This window comes from Melanerpes formicivorus, unplaced genomic scaffold (assembly GCF_026170545.1).
Source record: "Melanerpes formicivorus ecotype bairdi unplaced genomic scaffold, bMelFor1.0.p_v2 SCAF_316, whole genome shotgun sequence".
In the NCBI taxonomy this organism is placed as follows: Eukaryota; Metazoa; Chordata; class Aves; order Piciformes; family Picidae; genus Melanerpes; species Melanerpes formicivorus.
In genome coordinates this window covers 112620-136670 of record NW_027142668.1, presented here as the reverse complement: position 1 = coordinate 136670, position 24051 = coordinate 112620, and the positions used below count along the sequence as shown (strand labels likewise).

General features: G+C 43.8%; 1 protein-coding gene across 2 annotated transcripts in view; it reads right to left on the bottom strand.

Moving 5' to 3' along the window:
* Positions 1–567: 567 nt before the first annotated feature.
* Positions 568–24051, bottom strand: part of LOC137459071 (spermatogenesis-associated protein 16-like) — a 32996-nt gene continuing 9512 nt past the window's right edge. The window contains exons 3-8 of one of the 2 annotated variants that reach the window (XM_068170298.1): positions 22408–22555; positions 19050–19196; positions 18451–18563; positions 9657–9821; positions 6551–6631; positions 568–633 (exon numbers count right to left, since the gene is read on the bottom strand). In XM_068170298.1, coding sequence (XP_068026399.1) covers positions 610–633; positions 6551–6631; positions 9657–9821; positions 18451–18563; positions 19050–19196; positions 22408–22555 — 678 coding nt within the window. In that variant the 3' untranslated portion in view covers positions 568–609. The remainder of the gene's footprint in view (positions 634–6550; positions 6632–9656; positions 9822–18450; positions 18564–19049; positions 19197–22407; positions 22556–24051) is intronic. The other variant, XM_068170299.1, reaches the window with a different exon arrangement.

Sequence of the window (24051 nt, the reverse complement as noted above, 5' to 3'; positions counted from 1 at the left end):
GTCATAGCATCATGTTTCTCAGACTTGTCGTTACCACAGCCATAAGGTGCAGGATGCCACTTTGTACCTCTAGGTTGCACCAGTAGCCGAAGTGTAAGGCATGAAGCTGGACAGAAGGCACTATGAGGCTGAATTCCTCCTTACAGAGGATGGATGGATCCCTGTTCTTGGGCAATAATCAAGCCAAGGGGATTTTGTAGAGTTTGGATGCAGAATATTCTCAGAGCAGAAAATAAAGACCCTTCCTGCCAGGGTGTTCCTAGTTAAAGAAACAAGACAAATAAACCTGACCAAAACATTTATTCCAACCAGTTCAAACTAATGACAAGCAAAGTAACTTCCTAACTATATCCTAAGGGGGGGGGGGGGAACCTAAAGTGGGAAGGGGTTTTTCTTAACCTATCTACCTAATACCTATGGTTGGAATCCTCTTCATAACTCTATACCAATTTCCTAACTATATCCTACTGGCGGGGGGGGGGGGGGGGGGGGAGAACCTAAAGGGGGAAAGGGGGTTTTCATAACATTTCCCGGTCTCTCAGTTTGCTGTAAACGTTGAACCTTCTTTCTTCTGGCTTTGTTCTTGATGTTGTTGTCTTCCACTTCATGTCAGTAGCCTTCAGTGACTCCAATCTGCAGTTAGAAAGAAGTGGTGTCAGAAGCTCGTCCCTTCTCTCTAGTGAAGCTTCAAACATTTTGGCAATGAATTTCTTTCCAAACTAACTGTGACTAAAAATAAGCTGTCCTGGGTGGACAATTGCATTTCCATCTGGTTGCTCTTGTTTCCTTCACTCTCAGTCTGCCTGAATCAGGGCCACTAATACTATTTTCCTTTTGCACCTGCACTTTTCTGACTTCATTACACGTTAGATGTTACACATGAGACTTCCACCCCTGATCCAGCAAATTCCTGTTCCTTTCCCATCCTTTGCTTTCCTTTTTCACAACGGCTCCAGGCATTCATGAAGCACGTATCTGCATCACAGTCCCAGAAAGAGAACAAATTAGGAACCAGTGTCCTTCTAGTAATTCAGGAATAGCCAAGATCGATACAAGAGAGCACACCAAAACACAGCAACTTTTGAAGCCTGCATGCTCTGAGAACAAGAGCAGTTCCCAGTGGCTGTGGCATGGGCTTGGATGACTTTACAAGACATTACAAAGTCATTTACATCAAGTAACTGTTGTAGCAGCCAGCACAATACTACTCAGCAACACATCCACTTTCCAGCAACATCCTATGAATCTCCCTCCTTGCTCCTCTGGCTGACCCAAAGCCTAGCAAGTCTATGGCCCTTTTCCATGGCTTGGTTTTCAATGAAGAGATGTCAGTGGAAGAGCACAGTTCATCAGAGAGTGTTCCCCTGTCACTGCAGAAGGCAGAGATGTAGTAAGCAGAGGTGAACTGCCGGAAATCTATGTGCCTGGCTAAAAGATTATGTAATAGGTCAGGCTAATTTTACTTCATTTCATATTCACATATATTACTGCAGCTTTTGTTACATCCTTATCCTTATGTAAGTTACATCTGTTCTTTGATTCACTCATCCATGTTTGCTCTGCTTTCAGATTGATGAAACAGGCATTCCACTGAGCTCAGCAAAGGATGGGCATAATAACTTATCTAAATGCCAAAGTATGTGATGCCCTTGAGGTAAACTCCAATGTGAAGGCTTTATGAAGTGTTTCACATGTGGAAGTGTAGGGAAGTGTTTATTTGCCAGCTCCTGTCTTTCCTTTGGCTGTTCAGATGATGTTAAGAGGATCCTGTGAAACTGCCATGGAAGCCTTAGGGGCTAAGCAGAGGACAGAAGTAGAACCACATTATTGTCTGCATAGGGGCAGCAGAGCCATACTGGCACTTGCACTTACAGAGTCTCTCTATGGATGTCAAACATTTCTGGTTGATAGGCTCTAGACTATTTAGTTAATGAAATGCCTCTCACTATAACATTGTGAAGCTTTATTAATTAATTGATTCTTAGGAGATAGGAAAGTAGTCTCTTTTTTTTCTTTTACTGTTTCATTTTCTTCTCTTACAAGCTTGTAGAGAAGTAAAGGCCCTGTGGAGCAAAAGGGAAGCTTTCCTGCCCTGTTATGTATCTGAGGTACTCTAAACCCCTTTGCCTCTCTGCAGCTGCTATACAGTCCTGCAGTGGCCATGCAGAGACCTGGCTCCATGAGTTATTCAGGGTCAAGCTTTATTGCTAGTCCCAGCAGTCATGTTCATGCCAGATGTCATCACCATCACCTACAACTCTATCAATAAACCAGCTAGTCAATATGGCCAGGGCTAGCTGTTATGGTAGTGTCCCCATCTGCTTAAGACCCAGTGGCTGGACTGAGTTTTGTGGGATCAAGAAGAGTTACCAGATGAGCTCTTCTGAACCTCTCTTGCAAGTTTCCTGTTCATTGCTGCTGAGTTCTGTGCATCAGAGGTCACTGCTCAAACCACTGGGCTAAATCAGTCTCGCTAAGTAATTCACTGGTGTGAAGACTTAAGCCTTTCTAAAAGAAAGGCTCTGATGTACTTTCCTATAACATTATCTTCTGACTAACTCAGGAGGGTTTCCCATTCATAAGGGTCGTTTCAGAAAAGTCCATTCTCATTTAATGCTGCCTGTGTGATATTTAAGTACCCTTGTGGCTCAACAAGTAACACAACTTGGACAGGGTCAGTAGCTAAAAATGCTGTTCCTAAGCCCTAGTATGGTGCCTTGAATCCTCTGTGAGCCAAGCAGCCTGGCCACCAGCAAGTTCAGCTTGGGAATTAGGGACAATTACAAGCCTGTTTGTAGGAATGTCCATGTTTCTTAAGCAGACTGGGACTCAGTCCCTCTGTTACCTGCTTCATAGGTCTTGTACCCAGACATGTTTCCTCAACTTGCTAATGCCAAGCTCACATTTTATCCAGGGTACTGCAAGCAAAAGTGTCAGTAAAATCCTGCAGAAGAAGGATTTTGAGAGACTGACCTGGTACTTTTTTCCTGCCTCTGAGGTCTTCTTCAAGGATTTCTAGTACCCTGGATCTCCTTTGGGTACAACCTCTATAGAAGGGTATTTCTTAATCTCCCAAGGTAATCTAGGCTCTCCTTGGTCAGGTAATATTGAGAAAGACATCTCCTGTGCACTGATGTTCTCATTGCTCCAGCTAATTACAAGGTCATTTTTCATCTCTTTGTATTTAAAGCTTCCAGAAATAATTAGCCCCTCTGATGAACTACTTTGCTTCAAAACATACATTTGTCAGTGAATTGGATGAGCAGCACAGCACCCAAACCCATTGAAACTACACACATATTACTGCTTTGTCACTGCTGGAAATGCACAACGGCCCAGATTCATTTAAAACTAATTTGATAAGCCATCCACTGCAACACAAGGAAGTGTTTGTGTGTCAGGCCTTGTGCCTTTCTGTGGCAGAGCTCAGCCTGAATGAATTTTTTTCTGGCTGTCTCCAGAAAATACAACTCTGCCAACAGTGGCTTGCACTGCCAATTCTGACAGAGCCTTTAACCATGTGGAGAACAGGCACTGCTGTAATTCCACTGCATTCCAGTTAAAACTTGAGTGCTTTCATGCGGTGCAACAGCTGTTTTGATTGCAAAAGCCAAACTCCATTGGTGGTAGTGTAGCTGTCAGCTTTCTGGAGTTCTTCATTTACAGCTGCTTGTATAAACTCCTTTATGGTCTTTTGTTTTTTGCTTTCCAATATATGTAAATTAATTCAATAGCAAAATTACAAAGAACCACCTTGTAGCTAGGCCTGGGTGATGGTTCTTTGAGGGCTCCTACAATCAGCATTCTGTGCCGAGCGAACTGTGAAATCCTGAACTTACCCACATGGTTCTAGCACAAGGGACATGTGGTAATCCACACCACATCAGTTTTGAATCATCAGATTTAATCCTCTTTAGTACTATGTTAGAGCTCTTGAACCCAGTGTGACATTCTTAATTACAGCTGATTAAAAACCACCAAAACCCACAATGCAAACCAACAAGAAATCCAACAAAGAAACCCCAGAACTCCCTGAGTGTTTTCCTGTCTTCTCTATTTAAAAAGCCTTTGTTCCTAAGAACATGCTGACTGTGCTGAAATTAAGTGTTGGGGAAAAAAAGTAAAGTACAACAGAAATATTTGATGATGGTTTTCATTTCTTTGTTCTAATACAATAATAATAAGACTACAATTCTATTGTGAAACAAATGGGAGTGCTGTTGGGAACAGGATGCCTCAGCTCAAACGGTTGTCTGAAAGGCAAAACTATGTTCAGAATGCCAACAAATTTTGAAGCCCCAAATTGTGCAACAGAAGAGTATAGATTTCAATGCATTTCAGTAACTTTTAGTCCCAACTGTTTAATTCTGCAGAGATTCTGTCCATTTTTAAATGCTATTAGTCTTGATATCTATCAAGACTACATTGAAAGCATCTAGAGAAATTAATCCATGCAAATACACCAAAAGAAAATACTTCGTTCTACTGAATTTACAATGAAATATTAGCCACTGTTGAAACTGGGGGGAGCTTTTTGCATGTATCTGGTTATCAATGTTTGCTCTATCTGGCAGGAAATGTTTAGGTAATTGCATAAATATATCTCATTCATATCCTATGTAGTGTTTGTGTTGCAAAAGATTCTCATACGCTCTGTAGGCAGGTGTGAGAGATTTAGAGACTATCCTGGGCAATGTAAAAGAGGTGTGAATATTTATCCTGCCCTTCCCTCATGAGCATTTGAAAGAGCTGAAATGCTCTTTTGTCTATAATTTTGTGCACTTAGGTCTTGGTTACTTTCTGTACATCCTGTACTTGGCAAACTTTATTAAGAGCCACTGATCTCACAGCTAGCTGAGGCAAGACACCTACTCAGACTTTCTCTCAGAGGAGATGCCTTCTGGAAATTTAATTCAAATAACTTGGACACATAGACTCTGAAAGCACCTTGCCCCTCAACCTCTGTGACTTCTTTCAGACATACCCATCCTAGTTACACTGACTTAGTGCAGCTGGGATTTGGGTTTTCAGTATCTCTCTGTCAAACCGAAATCATAGTATCATAGTATCATTTAGGGTTGGAAGGAACCACAAGGATCAGCTAGTTCCAACCCCCCTGCCATGGGCAGGGACACCTCACACTAGATCAGGCTGCCCAAAGCGTCATCCAGCCTGCTCTTAAACACCCCCAGGGACGGGGCCTTGACCACCGCCCCGGACAACCCATTCCAGGGTTCTACCACTCTCATGGTGAAGAACCTCCTCCTCACATCCAGCCTGAATCTCCCCACCTCCAGCTTCATTCCATTCCCCCTAGTCCTATCACTACCTGAGATCCTCAGAAGTCCTTCCCCAGCCTTCCCGTAGGCCCCCTTCAGATACTGGAAGGCCACAATTAGGTCTCCTCGGAGCCTTCTCTTCTGCAGACTGAACAGCCCCAACTCCTTCAGTCTGTCCTCATAGGAGAGGTGCTCCAGCCCTCTGATCATCCTTGTGGCCCTTCTCTGGACACGTTCCAGCACCTCCACATCCCTCTTGTAATAGGGGCTCCAGAACTGGACACAGTACTCCAGGTGGGGTCTCACCAGAGCTGAGTAGAGGGGGAGGATCACCTCCCTCGACCTGCTGGCCACACTTCTTCTGATGCAGCCCAGGATCTGATTGGCTTTGCAGGCTGCAAGTGCACACTGAGAGCTCAAAGAGGGACAATTTCAAGTCCCACCAGTGCAAGAACTCAAGCCCTTTCTATTCTCCAGCCTCCCACTGCAGCCACAACTCAGAGTGAGTGTGTGTCATTCTGGATCTGATGGAGCCATAAGACACAGGGTAAGGCCAAGGCCTTGGACCATTAGTACCATTATCCCTTCCTGGGGATGCGTTGCTACCCCTTTCCTCTCCAGTAGCTGAATGTCGGTGGTGTGAGTGCCCAGAGCTGTGATTCATTCTGGTTTGGAAGCCTTTGTCCAAACCTAACACTGCTATTGCATCCCAGCCTGCCCCACTCTTCATTAGGTCGAGCCAGATTCACCAGCAGAGAGAACCAAAACAAGATGCCCTATGCTTCACAAATCCTTTAAGAAGTCAATTGCCCAGCTGCTGTGCAGAGACTCCAGAAAGGCATTTGCATGTCTTTTACCTCTCTCATCACCAAAGCCTCAGCTGAGCTCTACTAAGAGACTTCACTTGTTGGATTGAATTTTATTCCCTAACAACTCCCCCTCTCCCTGCAATTAGCACACTACCCCCTATGATAAAGATGGAAGAGAAATATGATTATCAACCACAAATTCAGCCTTTGAGGCTGGGGATATTTGTTGTATTAGATAACCACAGGAGACTATTAATATGAACAAAGATCAACCCTAGATGCTAAAGCAAATAGTAAGTATCTATCTGTGGCTAGTGCCTGAGCTCTAACAGAGTTGGAGGCACACAGTCAGCTTCCAAATGGCACCTGCTTTCTTTTCTACCTTTGAACAGGTATGACTCAGGGGGACATTTACTCCCCAAGGAACAATATACTCTTCTACCCTTTGCTGCAAGTTGTTACCTTCTGAATTTCCTTCCACACACGTTGGGTATCAGTGTTTCCTCTGAGGGTGTCCGTGGCCTCTGCCATCAGCAACTCCAGCTGCGGTACCAAGATAAAAATGATCACTGTGGAATTCACACCCAAATAACTTCTCTAAATACACAGATTAAAACCTCATTAAAAAATCATTTGTACACTGATGATTTTATTACTCATCTTTTACACAGTGAGCACTGCCACCTCATCTTTGCTTCAGCCATGACTGTGTTATTGTGGAGAGAAAATACTTAACAATGGGGGGAAAAATCCTCTGGAAATTCTGTATTTCAGCCTATATGTTTTTAATGCAGTAAATGTTTATACTTTGGAAAGGAAGGCTTGGCTTGTAAAGGACAAAGGGTCCATATTTCATTCTTTAGCTGTCTGGGATATTCTGTGTTGTACAGGAATGCTTTTTAGTATTTTCTCCCAAGGCTAATGTATCATAATTTAAAGCAGCATGTAAAACCTCACAAGAGGACAACACTAAAGCTGAGATGCTTTGGCTGTAGCTGGAAGTATCTAGCTCATTTTGCCTGCTTTTACTATCCCTTTTCTTTGGCAAACCATCTCTTTTCCCCATAATGCAGCATAACAGAGCATAAAAACAAGGCTGCCTGTTTCTAGTGTATACTGCAAAAAGCAGCTGTAGGAAAATCCTTGCTAATCAGTCCTCAGTGTTAGAAGGAAAGCTAAAATTCAGGTCATCTGTACCATTTCCTCACTCCAGTACCCTTCCAGGTCAGGCATAGCATTGCCTCACCCTGCACCATTCCCAGACACTTGAAAATGTTTCAGTTGCTCTTAATTCACTATCAGAAAGCCAAGGGTCAGGTCCAGCATATCCTCCTGCAAGCAGCCATCAGTCTCAGTGCTTTAAGAACTAACTAGGAGAAACTTGTCTTTAATCCCTGTAGCTGTGCTCTGTAAGGTCTATTCCAAAACATTTAGCTGGTTACAGTGAACCCAGATGATAGTTTTGGAATCTCTCCCCAAATTTGTTACTTATTACAAGTAATTGGACAGTATAAGCAAAAGCATCCATAGAGAAATTGTCTCTTCTTGCTGTCCCTAGATGGGCAGCAGTCTAAGATGAGTCCCTGAAGTGACAAATGCACTCATCTGTGCAAGATGCAAAACCACTGCCTTGAGCTTCACGGAGCAGATCTGTATTTCCTTGAGTTTACCTTTGCATTTAGGTTTCTGAAGCTCAAATTCTGTGTCCCAGCACTAGATAAAGGATGCAGGAGTCTTCTTTGGAATCTCTAAATCAATCTGCTGTGGTTGGTGCCAGCCTGCTTTCTGTGCTTGTGCAGCCAGTAAACTGAATCTTATTGGCTGGATGTTAGGAAGAAGTTCTTCATAGAAAGAGTGATTTGCCATTGGAATGGGCTGCCCAGGGAGGTGGTGGAGTCACCAGCACTGGAGGTGTTTAGGAAGAGGCTGGATGGGGTGCTTGTTGCCATGGTTTAGTTGATTAGATAGTGTTGGATGATAGGTTGGACTCGATGGTCTCAAAGATCTATTCCAACCTGGTCTGGTCTGGTCTGGTCTGGTCTATTCTATTCTATTCTATTCTATTCTATTCTATTCTATTCTATTCTATTCTATTCTATTCTATTCCTAATTGATAAAAACCTTTTTTTTTTAAAGTCATGAATCAGTATTCATAAAAAACCAAACCTGCAGCTTTCTGCCTCTGACTTTAGTGCAAAAGGAGTCAAGACAGATTTGTCAGAAATTTTCCATCACAACACTTTTCTGACAGATAATCTCCATCTATGAATCCAGAACAGACACAGCCCAGAGACTAAGGGTATTAAGGGCAGAACAGGCAAAGCACAGATTCTGTGTCAAACCAGGCAGAGGAGGAACTGGTCAGGGGAAGGAGAGGATTTCTCCATTGCTTTCCTTGGAGTGATTCTGTCTGAAGATCTGGTGGCACAACACCCGCCGGAGCAGGGAGCAGGACATGAATATGTCACCCCCAAAGGGGCTGCTCCCACAGCTCATTCAGGCTGGAGGTTTCACAGCTTTGGCCAAGAAGCTCAAGAAAAAAAAAAGACCTTTCCATTTTGAAGTTTCACTGATATGGATACATGCCAGTGAAAAGTGCCCAACCTGTGCTCTGGTTTTAATTTGAATCACCCACATTTTTTCACCAGCTCTGTTGGCAGCCAAAACGTGAACGCTACAAGAGCCCAGGCTTCAAAGTCAGGCAACCACCTCCTGCAGTTGCAGGCCGCTGCTCGCCTTCCCTAAAGCAAGCTGCTGTGAAGCTTTCATTCTGCAGAGCTTAGGAGCTTTGCAGGACTGCAAACAAATGTCAAGGGACCAGCTTGAGGAAAACCAAGAGTTTTGGGTGAGCTGAAGTTGGATCACACCAATTGGACTGCATTTAAATGCAGGGACTGCCGAGGGACTTTTTTTTCTGTCTGCAATGCTTCGAATTTGCATGTACGTGAGCTTCCTCCCTCCCTGCCCCAGCTGAAAACCCAGCAGCCTGGTGGAAGAAGAGCCATACAGGACTCTCTGATTGCAGCTTATTGATAGACTGGGAAGCTATTAATGACTTTAGTCTTGCAACAGCCCTGCTAGCATCATTGCCTTTGTTTTACACAGGGAAAACAAAGGCATAGCAGGTAGATGGGTTTATTCAGAGACAGGGAGTATGTTGTAGACAGAGCCAGGAAAGAAAAGCTTTCCTCTCCTTCCCCTCCTCTCCTCAGCTTTGTCTAGATTTGGCCTGTTTGCTGCAGGTGGCTTCTGATGTTAGGTATCCTAAAGTAGCATGATCTGAATAATTGCAATCATTCTTACAGACTGACTTGGGGACGTTTGGGGGGAAAGAAGAGGTTTTAAAAATGTGCCTACAGATGAGTCATGCTGGTTCTATACAAATCATCCTTGCAGGTGATTAGCACCTCCTCTGACAAGGCACTGCAGGAGGACTTTAAAACTACTTCAGGTCTGCACATGGGAAAAATGACTTCCAGAGCAAACTGCAGCACAGTGTTCTGCCCCATCCCTTCCCTGGCTCCCTGCCTCCGAAAGCCAAAACCAGGGTGAAGAAATCAATACTTACCAGTTGGGTATCCTCCTGACTGAGGTCCTGCAGGTAGGGGATGGTGGCTACCTCAGCCATCACTTGCTCAAGCAGCTGGGCCTGTTCCTCGAGGTGCTGCATGCGGCCAAAGAGGCTGGCCTGCTGCAGCTTCTCTACTGCTCGTGAGCATGGGCAGCGCTTGTCCTGTTTGGTCACAAACGCAAGTCAGTTAGAAGAGAGTCATGGAAAACACAATCATCCCTGGAGTCCCTAATGCCTTGAGGCTTATCATCATACATCTATTTGTGCTGGTAATACTACACACAATATGGCATTCAGCACCTGTAAGATAAATCTGCTGACAATTTTTAGAGGGGGAAAACAAAAATACTTTCTCGCCACAATCTCTCTAGTGGCACCAGAAAAATAAATACATAGTCATAATAGATGTGAAGGGGAGACAGGAGAGAACAAACAGGAATGCAATTGTTTCAGTTGGAAATGGCTTTTCCATAATCCCCTCTGTTCAATATTACCTGACTTTTATGGATTGCTTTGAAAGTTTCAGCCAAGAGGCTGAGGAGACAGTGCAGTGTGTCAGCTCATGGTTTGTTTGCAGACTAGGCAAATCCATAGTTTTCCAATACATAACCTCAGGGGACTAAAATCTGCAGAGGTGGTCTCTGATCCTCCAGGCAGCTAGGCACATGGAATCAACCAGGTCAGAAAAGGCCTCAGAGATCATCAAGTCCAACCTATTACCTAATACCTAACGCCTCATGACAGCTAAACCATGGCTTGAAGTGCCACATCCAATCCTATTTGAACACCTCCAGGGATGGTGACTCCACCACCTCCATGGGCAGCACATTCCAATGGCCAATTACTCTTTCTGTCAAGAACTTTCTCCTCACCTCGAGCTTAAACTTCCCCTGGCACAGCTTGAGACTGTGTCCTCTTATTCTGGTGCTGGTTGCCTGGGAGAAGAGACCAACCCCCTTCTGGCTACAACCTCCCTTCAGGTAGTTGTAGAGAGCAAGAAGGTCTCCCCTGAGCCTCCTCTTCTCCAGGCTAAACAACCCCAGCTCCCTCAGCCTCTCCTCACAGGGCTTGTGTTCAAGGCCTCTTCCCAGCCTCGTTGCCCTTCTCTGGACACGTTCAAGTGTCTCAGTGTCCTTCTTAAATTGAGGAGGCCAGAACTGGACACAGGACTCAAGGTGTGGCCTAACCCGTGCTGAGTACAGGGGCAGATTGACTTCCCTGCTCCTGCTGGCCACACTATTTCTGATGCAGGCCAGGATGCCACTGGCACTTGATTGTGCAGAAATTTGTACTAGGCAAGGATCAAGTGTTACCAAAATGACTATCAACATAGCTCTTGTATCAAGTCTAAGGATTCAATAACAATGCTGTTCCTCTTATATCTCTCTATATATAATAGAAGAAAACTAAACTCTAGAGAAACTACAAATACTCATGGTACAGTTAATGAATATAATATCTATTAGAATTGTAAAATAGTGTGAAAGGAAAGACCATGCACTAGAGACTGATGGCAGAAATGAAGCTAGAATCTGGGAGTTCCAGACATGAAAATAACCAGAAAAGAAAGAGCTGAACTGGTGTTTCCATCAGCTAAAGGAGAGAATCAGGCACTGCACAGGAAAAAGACCTCTGGTCAGCAGTTCTCTGGAGTATTGCTGATAGCTCCAGTCAGCTGTGTTTGGAGAGGTTAATTTAAACCCAAGCACCATGGAGCAGAGAAGCCAGCACGGTAGGAGATACCTCTTTGGAGAGAAGCGTTGTTTGATTTGTCTATTAATGAAAATGCCAAGAGCATATTATTCCTCTCAATAAACATAATGCAGGGCTCAAGTCCAAAGAGAGCAAGCAACTGAAAAGGGAAAAAGAGATAAAAGACAATGCTAACAGAAGGGTCATTGTGTATAGATAGGTAGGAATAAGAGTAGGCTGGCAATTAAGCTTCTGACAATTCAGGCTGAAGGTCTACAGTGTGTTTCACCAAACTGAGAACAGGCAGAAAGCCCAACTAGTTCTTAGATGGATTTTACTCCATTTATGATTAGGATATTGGGTGACACAAAGGTGGATAATAACATGTTACTTGACTTGAGGAGCCAGGAGAGGCCTGCCAAGCCTCCCTTCTCATGAATTACTGTTGAGCCACCTCTAAGAAGGGAGACTGGGACAACCTTCTTACAAACTAGTTTTATCACTTGAAGAGTCCTTTTCTGAGGAACTGACTTAGTATTAGTAGGAGACATCAGCAGGAAAAAAGGATTTCTGTGATCTCTGACACGTGAAATTGTATGTGTGACACAGTCTAGTTAGCATGGCACTAAAGCAAGGAACAAAATGGAGCCCCATCTCCACCTGATCATCAGTGTTTGAAAGCCAGAGAGCTGTGTCCCCAGGTAGAGCTGTGTGCATTAAAAGAAGAAGCAATCAGTTACTGAAAGAGAAAGAGAGCTCTGATCAACATGAAATAGGCTCACAACATTTTAGATGCAGCAAAAGGTTTTTCTTCGCTATTCTTGAAATCAGCCCCAAACCTTTCAGTGCAAGCACTAAGAAATGAGTATATTGAGTTATCAGCTAAGAAAGCAGGGAAAAATCCTCTCTCATCACCCTGTGTCTGTTGGGGGCTTCTCCAACCATGAAGAAAGTAAAGGCAAAAAGAAAACAATTGTTTCTCTGCTTGACTGTCCAGAAAAATATGAGGGCATGCTACGTAGCTATGGGAAACAAATTGGGCATCTGTGCCAACGTGCACTCTGTGGACAGAGCAATGCTAGTTAAGTTTATAGTAGGGTGGAAGTCAATAAATCAATAACCCACAGCAGACTTTTTTGGAAGGGATTAGAGGAGGCTGAACATTGTCGGAGGTGGCGTTTCAGTGACAATGGAAAATGCAGAAAGAGAAAGTAAAGAACTGCTGCTGGCAGGAGAAAAAATTCTGCAGGGAGCTGAACCACATGGTGAGAATTACATGAACTACAGCAGAATTCAAGAGGCTACTAAGCTGCAGTCAACAAACCAAACCATAATAAAGGGGCCAAGCAATCACATGAAGATGAAACAAACTCATGTAGGCAGAGTGAAGGTTAAGTAAAGAGCAAATTTAAATGGAGACTTCATTGTCAATGAGTTGGTAGCAAAGGAATCAACAAATTCAGGATATGGAGGCATAGCTGCATCCTGGTTAGATATGTAGTAACATATTAACCATAGAATCACAGAATGGTTTGGGCTGGAAGAGACCCTAAAGATCATCTAGTTCCAACCCTATGCCATGAGCACAGATAGCTCCTACTAGACTAGGTTGCTCAAGGCCCCTTCAACCTGGCTTTGACCCAGGTTGGAGCCTCCACAACTACTCCAGACAACCTGTTCCAGTGCCTCGCCACTCTGCGCAGCTTTGCACCAGTCCAGGCAGATGATGTCAATTGCTCTTCCCTTATCTGTCAACACTGCTACTCCACCCTAGAAGAGCACCAAATTTGTCAGTCATCGTTTGCCCAGGGTGGAGCCACCTTGGTTAACACAAATCACCTCCTCATTTTTCATATGACTAGCAGAGTATCCAGAAGGATTTGCTCCATGACCTGGCCAGGCACAGAGGTGAGACTGACTGGCCTGTGGCTCCCTGCCTGGTCTTTTCTTTTAACCTTTTTGAAAATGGGGGTTCTGTTTTTCCCTTTTTCAGTCCCTGGGTACTTCACTGACTTTTCAAATACGATGGAAAGTGGCTTAGCAACTTCATCTGCCAGTTCCCTCAGGAACTGCATAGAGATCTTGTCAGGTCTTACACACCTTCAGATTCTTAGGGTGGTCTCAAACCTGATCTTCACTTACAGTGGGTGGTTTTGAATTTCCTCACTTCCTGCTTTTACCTTTTGTAACTGTGGTTAGAGCCTTTTTTGGTGCAAACTACAGCAAGAGTTGTTGAGTACCTCAGCATTCTCCTTACCCCTGGGGAACAGGTCCCCTCTTTCCTTCTGGAGTGGGCTCACATCTTCCCTAGTCTTTCTTTTATCATCGACATGCTTTTCTTGTTGCCATTGATGTTCATACCCAGATTTAAATCAAGCTGGGCTTTAGCTTTCTTGACCTGATCTCTGTCTACTTGTCTACTCTGGCTCTTCTGATTGCCTCTTAAGACAATAAATGACTACATTTTGATACTGTCACTTTCTGGACAGGCTTCACTCCTGTGGTCTGGTATTGCAAAGAGAATTTTTGTTAAAAAGTGAGTAATTGGGTGTTCTCTTGAGGCCTAGATACATACTGGGGAGTCTCACCTGAAGTGGAGGTCCTCCTAAGAAAGAGCTTTCACCAGAAAACTATTTGCAACATGAATTCTCTTTAAACTAGAAAATAAAGGGAATGCTTATCCTCAGGCATCTTTGAAGACCTTCCTTCTAGGAGAGAAATAAGGTCCTGATGTCCAAGGTTCAGCCCTGTGACCTTGTCGCTCCTCTGACCTTGGGATGAAAAAGCAGCTACAAAAAGCAGGTCAGCCTGTTGTGGATGAAGCTCACCTGCTACTGCTAAATACCTAGCACTAACAATCAGAGCAAAGATAGGATGGGCTTTCACTGCAAAAAGGAGCTGGAGAGCATGTGAGAGGAGTGAATCATGTGTCCTTTCCTCAAGAATTTTGGGGTGATACCCCCACTTTTTGCTTTGCTCTGTACTCAAGAAAGCAGTTATCCCTTATGCCACTTCTATTTATAAATGAAGTTTAACTGATGAGTACTTCTTACAGTTTAAGCTTTACCCAGAGTAAAGATTTAGATTTCCTCCCCTTCCCCCTTTCTCCTGGTAGGGTAAAAGCAGGAGAAAGGTGAAGTAAAAATCACAAAAGAAATGGTCTGGAATTGGCTTGGAAGTAAAAAGGGAAGTTTAAACAAAATATATTTAGCATTTGAGTGAGAGGGAAAGTTACAAGGGTGTAAGGAAAAGGGTAGATACAAAAATAAATCAACCCAGGCTCAGCTGGCACTGGATTCCCTGGATGCAAATGGGTTGTTTGGATGCAGTCCTTAGAAGTGGTCTGGAAGCAACATGGGGATAGCCCTCACCACGGGGTGGCTGCAGGAAGGCAGCAAAGATAGCCTGTCCAGCAGGCAACGTGCAGGAAAAACAGGGGGAAGTAAGGCAATGGCCCCCTTTAAATAGGCTTGCTGGACACGAAGGAGGAGTGGAATAGACCTTTGACTCAGGGGACCCCTCCTCCTGGGAGGGGGAAAACTAAAGCTCTCTCTCTCTCTGCCCACCTGGCTCAGGTTCTTCTGTCTGCCTGGGGCCTGGGATTTTTGTCAACCCCCTCCAGGGATGGCTGTAACCTGGCATAGTACTAAAGAAAAAGTAAAGCAAAGTGGCTGGTCAGCCTGAATTCAAAGCAGAGTCTGCCATACCCAATGTGTGTGGTAAGTTTAACTCTCAGCTTTAAGAGCACCACTTTGCATGTCTGGAATGCCCCCAGTAGTTCTGCTTTTCTGTTGTCGAGGCTTTACGACTATTGTTTAGCTCTCAATCTGAATGAAGTTCTGCCTTGCAAGCAGCACTGTGATGTATTGCAATAACAAGCAGAAAAAAATCCATCATAATGTTTCTTTAATGCCCTTGGTGTCCTTCAGAAAGCCTGTGTGCTGAAATCTGTGTGCAGTAAACACTTTGCCTCTACTTAAAAAACAGACAGCAAACCACTGAGGTCTGTAAATGTGCACATCATGCTGTGAATCATATGGTGGGGGTTGTTCACCTTTACCATCTGAGCAGTCTAATACAGCCTCCTGGCCACTGTTTCTCCTGTTATGTAGCATCATGTGCCCTTGATATGGGACTGCAGCAGGAGAACAGCAAGCTTGGTGTGTACAAAGCAGTAGAAATGACCCCAGTGAAATGTCTTGATAGAATAATCACTTATTAGTGTGGGTAAGCTTCACTGGAATATGAGTAGCTGAAGGTTTGCCTGAGATTATATAGATGTATAATATTTATGTATATAGATAAGGCAAATAATCTTTGTGTCATGTATATCTGTATTTCTGGTTAGTGTTTCTGGGTAGATGAGGTCTGTGGCATTTCCCCACCCGCAGCAGATGATACTGTGCAGGGACCAGACTGTGACATTCTCCCTCAAATGCTTCCTGTGTCCCAATACACAAGTGTCCCCTTGATTCAAATGGGACTGGCTGTTCTTCACAAAGAAGGGGGTGGGGGGCAACAGAAAATGCTTTTTTAAGCTGCTTTTTTAATCTTTCACTTCACATCTTACCAAGGGGTGGGGGGCAACAGAAAATGCTTTTTTCATCTGCCTTTTTAATCTTTAGCTTCACATCTTACCCACAGTGGTATAAATCATATTATGAACACTAGGCTGTGTAGCTGCAAACCTGAGGTGGCAGAATTGACTACTACCAAGAGTTGCTATGGCTTAACAAACTCTGCTTTAGCACTGAGATTTTTTGGTGTTGGTTTGTAAAGGAAAAAAAATCTGCTTAGAAGAAGCACTTTTGATTGTGTGTTTGCATCTGCAAATGAAGAAAAGGGCAGAAAGGAATGTTTGTCCTGTTAAATCCCAAACATAGTCTATTATCATCTTCAAGCTGTAAAGCTAGAGTTTGTGTCTGAGGTTTGTCTCAGCAGAAGTTTTTCATTCAGTGTGTGTCTGAGGGCAATATGGTGGAATATTTCTAGCCTGAGGAAAATCTGGGAATACTTTCAAGGAAGCACAAGTGGCCAAATCTCTGTTAGGTCCATAAAGAGCTTTTAATCACCAGTAGCAGTGCAGTTCTGGCTCTGTGCCTATCTGTATTATCAGGTAGAATTGGCTTTGTCATTTGCTCTTTGGGTCAGAGGTTCTGTCTTGCCCAGATCATTCGATGCTATGAAAACTGTCAGGAAAGTGAAAATGTTTCCCCACATAATGGATGTGGAATTAGCAGCTGTTTGATCTAACCCAGTGATCATTTCTTCTGTCTTGGGGCTTTCCTCCTCTTCATTAAAGCTTCCATACTGACCCTCTGGTGACTGCTTTTTCATCTACAGGACTGTGGTTAAGACCTGTTTACCCATTCTTGCTGCTGCCGGAGGTGGCACTGGGGTAAACCTTGCCTGAAGCATGAGTCGAGTTTGCTGCTGTCTTCAGGGGTGCTGGGATTTCACCCTGTATCTTTGAGAGCTCTCTTCTGTTTCAGCAAGAATATTTCAATGTATGAGGTGAGGTCTAGAGCTGGTAGCAAATATGACTGTGTAGGAGCAGTGCAAATCCATACAACTAGTGGGGACTGGCTTGAGTGGTCCTAGCACACTACTCTGCTCTCATCTCTTCTATGGTGAGTTTGTTTGCTCTTCTCTCTTTGGGGATGACAGATACACTATGTATCAGATTGAATCCTGTGGTCCTATCCCTCTATATCCATTTACACAACAAGGTAGTTATGGGGAATCCAAAAGATACCTGATCTCAAAGTTTTTTCTCTTCTTGATCCTCTCTGTTACATCCAAAGAGAGTAAGGTCCAAATTTTGTTGTTGTTTGGTTTTGTTTTGTTTTTTCCAGAAATGAGTTTTGCCAGAGCTTTTAGAAAGACCAGGGTTTTATTCTGTACCCAACCCATGGTCAGGTCATACTTCTAGCCTCTTAAATGTTCAAAGTGCACACAGCAATACCAGATACTTCACCTTCCCAAAGATGCCACTGCTATTAGCCTGAACGTCAAGAATGGGCTTTTGGTCATCCAAAGCCAACAGCACATGTTTTAAGGAAAGAGCTGGAAAGAAGGAGCTGCTGTTCCCTCGGGGTTGTCTGCCCTCAGCCAGCTTCACCTGCCTCATTTTGATACAGATGCTTGATGAGAGTCCATTGTAGTGACACTCTAAGCACCTTTACCTCCCGCTAAGGATGTGAGTTCAAGCACTTCCTGTTGTTTCAGCAGCTGCTCTCTGAGAGGAAAGGAGACAGAGCTTCCCCAAATATCTAGCTAATGTTTCTCCCTTGCTAGGGGTTGCTAAGTAGCAGTTTTTGTCAACCTCCTGTCTGCTATCAAAACCTAAGAATATAAATCCTGTGATTTGCTAAGACACCTCTGAGGAGGAAATGGCTGATGCCTTCAACACACAGAAAACCAAAGAGCTGTTATTGCTAGGGAAAGAATGTTAGCATTAGCATTTACAATCTGGGGAGGAGAGGCTTCTTCCACTTATTTTCAAGAGAATCATTCAAGAATTGCATTCAAACAGTCTAGTCTACATGCAAATTTGAGCTTTGACCTTTTGTGCTAATCAAAAGCCACGGTGCTAAAAAGCTGTGTACATTATTGCAGGAAGTATGGAGCAGAATTAACTAATAGACCTTCAATATGGCTGTAACAGATTTGAAGGTTATGTCACATACTTCACTACACAGGGATCAGAATCTAAATAACTAGAAATGCTTCAAACAGCAATTATTAACTCTTGAAGGAGATTCTGGTGGTGTGTGTAGTGTACTTCAGGTATTGTATCTAGTGAGTAGCTTTGGTGGTTACGTGAAGTAGGGATTTAATATCAGAGGCCATAAAGACTTGAGAAAATTGCTTGCAAAGTGATCTCAAACACACTGGGTACACGGTTAAATAATTAGAACTGCTTTAAAAAGTATCTAAAATCCATTAGAACTCTACCTAATGAATTCACTGAGCACTTCTGGACAGAGAAGGAACACGTGCAGAATGAATTACCCACCCAAAAGTACACATCGCTCACACACGCACTGGCTTCTGCCACCACACACACTGCACCCCAGACACTGAGGTTTATACTCACAATTAACTTGGTGCTTCTTATGAAATCCATTGCTGACATGATCTTTTTCCCAACGATTTTCCAGTATCTCTCTGCCTCTTGGCCCTTGAGAGTATTGAAAAGTGCTTTCTGGTCTAGGAAATGAAATCACAGAATCACATCATTAACTAGGTTGGAAAAGACCTTTGAGATCATCAAGTCCAATCTGTTACCTAACACCATCTACTCAGCTAAGCCATGGCATCAAGTGTCTCATCCAGTCTTTTTTAAAACCACTTCCAGGGATGGTGACTCCACCACCTCCCTGGGCAGCTCGTAATGTCAGGCATTAGTGCCAGCTATTATTTCCTACACTTGAAAGAGCTTTTCAGAAAGTTTCTTCAGGATGGCAAGAATCACAAGCCCATAAACTGTGTTCATTCAGATATGTTTGCCATGATGGATCTAGCAAGGTGATGGGTAAACTGGAGGGGGAGAGAGGATGGTGGGGAGAGCTGTCTGGACAGTCAAGGCTGCTGGCACAGAGACATGGGACACGAGGACCCCCCTAGCCCCCTCATTTAGCAAGGCTCATGGAGGACACCTCTGAGCTATGCCAGCTCTTAAGCAAGTTGGAGTACCTGAGAGCAGTGACAGTCTTCTGCGTGTCCACTTTTCCACGCTTCTGCCAATGCCTTTGCTTTTGAAACCCAGTGTCAGTAAGTGCAGCCCAGGAGGTTCAGATGGCCACTTAGCTGACTGTGGCAAGATGTGAAATGCCTCAGGATCTGGAAGAGGGAAATGACAATAATTTCCACTGTTCTATTTCTTTTCAGTTGTAAGAGAAGTTACTTAATTTGAAGGGAAAAAGGAACTCTAAGGAGGAGTGAGATGTAATCCAGAAAGCTTGCCACAACAAAGATGCCTAAACCAACCCATCCAGCTAGAACTGGGGTTTGAAATTCCAGACTTTGCAACCTTTTAGATCAATGCCTTAAATTTCACAGATCCATAACAAAAAATGAGTTTCTTCTCTTTATGAATTTTTCAGTGCTGATCATCCAAAGCATTAAAACCACTTCAGGAATACAACATTCTGGTCTTTTAACTGCTGGTTCATTGTCCCCTGAATTTGTGAAGTTTGACTTCCTACAGATTTGTGCTTTTACCATCACCACCACAGCCCCCTAGGCTTCCTGTGTGTCTTTTCTGACCCACTCAGCTGGCATCTGACAGCCTGTGCTGTGCCTTGTCCAGAGTCTGTGACTGCTGTTGCCAAAAACCCTGTGGATCAGCTGAGTCGGACTGCCCTGACCTCAGTGAGGACAGATGCTCAGAACAATTGTCTACTTCACCTTTGCTTAGGGAACCAGACCAGTCCTTTCCTCCCTCCCACACAAAAAAAGTAAACCTAGATTGAATGTCAGTGTCACTTCTCACAAAGGAGTGCTCTGTTTTCAGTGTGCTCTGCTTTTAAGATGCCAGGCAGTGACAAATGGAGAACCCTGCTCAGAGCTCTCTGGACTTACCCCTATACAAATCAAAGAGAGTGGACCTGATATTTCCCTTGCAGCATATTCTGCCTCTGATGGATTCTCAACTTTGCAACAAACTGCATTGTACACTTGGATTTAAATGTGTATCTGCTCCTTTTCCTCGGCAATAAGGGAAGCTCTGAAATGGATTCAGTCCTTACACTCTAGCAGAGCTTGGGCTAGAATTGGGCAGATGATTGTTACAGAACAGGAAGGTTATTTCAAACCACCTGGTTGTGAGATGCCTGGTGTCTCACAGCCACTGCTAAAATGGGGCTTATCTTACATTTTTAATTTCACCTAGGTGAGATGCAGACCTGCAGGTTGAAAGTTCAGCGGTACCCCACCAACCACGTGCTAAACTCCTGACGTGGGATTGCTTGTTCAGGGGCAGTGTGATTTGAAGGTCATATCTGAATAGATCAGTAACCCCTACTGCTTCGGTTGACTTCACCTAACACTGACAACAGTTATCTCAGCATCAAGTCTAAGAAAAAGAGCCACATCTGCTCTGAGAGTTTCCAGGACAGAAAGGAGGTCATCTGGAAGCAGTCCCAACTGCATAAAGCTCTTCACAGCACTGTACTCTCAACCCCCTGATAGACAGAGTGTCTTTTCTTGGCTTTCTATCCCATTTCATTCCTAGAAAATTCAGTGATCCCTCAACCTGCTCTATTTAGTCTGTTTTGTAATTGAGTAATGGAATATAGGACTGGGCTGTTTTATCTCTCACTCCTTCTCCCCCTTCTTCCTTTCCCTTATTGGGAGGAGTAAGAAAGTGACTGGCGATGCTTTCAGAGTCACTCAGTAATTTATGGAGACAAACTGGGTTTCAGTGCACACCATGCCCCTTTTGCTGCTTATGTGCTCCTGAAAGTCTCACCCTTGTAAATTCAGAGTTGTATGTGAAATATGGATTTATCTTTCTAAAAATCAGGTTTGGGGAGCTTTATTTCATGCTCCTTTTAATGCCAATACTTTTGTCCCAGGAAATTCTCCACAGTCACCTAAGCAAGTAAATGGGAGAGTGGGATTTTACAACCTCTGTGTCAAACAAGTCCCCATTTTCCCTCTTCAAACAACCCCAAAGCTGCTGCCAGAAACTAAATACATGGGTGATCTGCAACTTGAAAATCATGACAGTTTCCTACAGCAAAATGAACCAAACAAGTTCACTTGTGTTAAGTATTTGTTTATAATGCTTGCTTCCCTAATGCCTATTTGTGGTTTTCAAACAGTTTTTCTTCTCCTTCCCAAGGATGCAATGTGTGTACTTTTGGAAGTCTTATGTATCTGTAGAATGAGCTCAGTAGAGGGGCAACAACTAAGCCACCATCTCTGACCTGAGTATGTAACTCTTGGCAAGAAGTGGGTGGCACCTCAACCCTTTAGACCACCCTGCTGGCAGGGTGAGATGCACATCTAGTTTATGTGATGAAGACAGAGGCTTGCCAGACTTTGACCTGAGAAATGCATTTTTCCCTTTATGTTTCTCAATCACCAACTCAAAGCCAGGTGTTTCCAGGGTCAACTATGTTCCAAGTTAACGGTAGTAAGGAATGCCTTTTATCCCCCTGCCTCTCTTTTGCCAAAATACCATTTCCATTTCTCTTGAAACATGGCTGTAGGCACCAGAATTTCAGTGTCTGCTCCAGGAGATGCTGTTTGAGTTCATGCTACCAGATGACAACAGGCTCTGCAACACCCTTGTTTGCGCTGGATCCTAGGATCCTACTTGTCTTTAATGGGCTAAAGGGAACCTGGCTATCTATTTCCATCCTTGCAGCTGAGATGCTCTCAAAGCTGGTGCTCAGTCCCTTATGTTTGTAGAGAAGAGGATATTTTTGTGAAGTAAGGCTGTGATGCAGGGATGACCATTGGTAACTGACGGAAGTCTACAGAGATTGGCATCAACTTGGATCTCACTGTCACCACAATACGATGCCAATCTACCTTTGAACAAAAGATTAGTTGCAACAATGAAATCCCACAATGGGAACATGAGGCTCCCTGGATCAAAAATCATCTTTATAGTGTGAAGTCTGTACTTCTCCTAAGGACTGAATTGATTACCTAAACCATGTACGCTTAGAGAGCAAATCCCAGAAGGGAACTACCCGTCCTCCAGAAGGTTAGAAATGCCTGGATTTCAAGCTCCAGACTCTCTCCAACTCTTTGGAAGTCAGCCACAGACACACAGGGCATACAGAATAGAAGAGAATTAACCAGGTTGGAAAAGACCTTTGAGATCATCGAGTCCAACCTCTCATCCAACACTATCTAATCAACTAAACCATGGCAACAAGCACCCCATCCAGTCTCTTCCTAAACACCTCCAGAGATGGTGACTCCACCACTGCCCTGGGCAGCCCATTCCAATGGCCAATCACCCTTTCTGTGAGGAACTTCTTCCTAACATCCAGCCTAAACCTCCCCAGTGCTTCTGAACAGGTGAACCTGTTACCTGTATACTGGTGCTGCAAGTACTCAGGGTTCCTTTTAGCAAAGGCGCGCTGGATCTTGTTTATGTCTTGATGCTTTTCTTCTGTCTCCAGTGGTGTGTACATAACGGTAAAGGACGTCTCTGCAGTGATGGCTTCTTCAAGCATAGCCTAAGAATAAGGCAAAGGGATCATACATTTCATGTCACTTGCTGGCCAGGGTGTTTTTAAGAAAAGAATACTTACTTTCACAGATGATATTTTCCCTTTAATAATTGCACAGTCATGTAGAGATAACATATTTTGGTCTTGAATATTAATTAGAGGGGAATTTAAATTATTTCCAGAAAGCACTGCCTATCTATACTCAGAAAATTCATTTAATGGAGAAAGCACATTTGTAAACAGTCTTCAGTGCAGCAAGCCTATGTCTTCAATAAGGAGCAAAGTATTAGATACATTATCTTTTAGATGAAAAGGAAAAAGTGATTCCACGTTCTCTGAAGGTCACATCTTTCATAGGAGGGTTTTATTCAGTCCTTGGGAGCTTGTTAAACAATGCTAAGCATTCCTATTACCCCTTGGGTTGGCATGAATCAGACACTATGCCTATACGGAATATTAGTCTTAAAATATTGCATTTAAACCCTATTTGCATTAAGAGTAAAATTCACTCCTGTGCAGAGGGCAACACGAAGCTTATGAACCTTCTCATCCCTTAAACATGACTCAAATGATGCATTGCGCTGCTTTGATGTGGAGAGGTGGAGTTCACACTCAGTGGACCCCAATGAACCGGTGCTGGAACTGCCAGGATGAGCTACCAGCCTGGAAACAGTCTTGCTAGGTACTCTTATCAGTCAGAGTAAGTGAGGTGGAGCTCATTTTCTCCTGTGTTGGGCTCTGGGTAAGACTATGTTCAGCACTGCTTTAGCTACAGCTGTTGCTAACAAAGCCTTGTCTCCTTAACAAGGGCTGTCCTTTTGGGGGAACTCTAAGGCTTCATTGCTGTATGTTGGCAAATGTGTAGACGTGGTTAATAGTGGCAATGCCAACACAAAGTTACCAGAGATGGTCAGAAAAGCATAGGAGGAAAAGATACTAGTTTTTACCAGGGTGTATCAACCTTCCAGATGGCCTTATACACTGAAGTGATTCACAGAAGGTATCATTATGGGACTAGCTTTGTGTTTTATTGACAAGTCCTCACTTTGGTTCTCCAGTCTAGCCTCCACTTATGCAAAATTATCCAAGACACACTGTGCCTCTGTGGGTTGCTTGTTGAGCTGACATCTGCTCCCACCAACTTGGAGTGGAGGGTTGAGTGTGCCAATTTGTTATGTATCTGTGTCCTTCTCTTTAATGGCTTTAGACAACAGGTCCTCTGACAGGGTCCTACAGCAGTTGATTTCCATCCTGATTATTGGTATGGGGTGTGCAGAAATAGCATCGAAACACTGTAATTGTTTTGAGCAGATACTGGGATAGACTGCCATGCATGCACCCTGAGTGCTCTCACACTGAATGCTCTGCCTGGATGTCAAGGGTGTCACTGGGGGTTTGCTTAGGTAACAGATTATCTGTTCAGCCCATTCTCCTGCATCTACTGGAACGGGAGCAGTCTGGAGTGACCAGCATTTAGCCCTGAAAAATTAACAAGCTTCAAA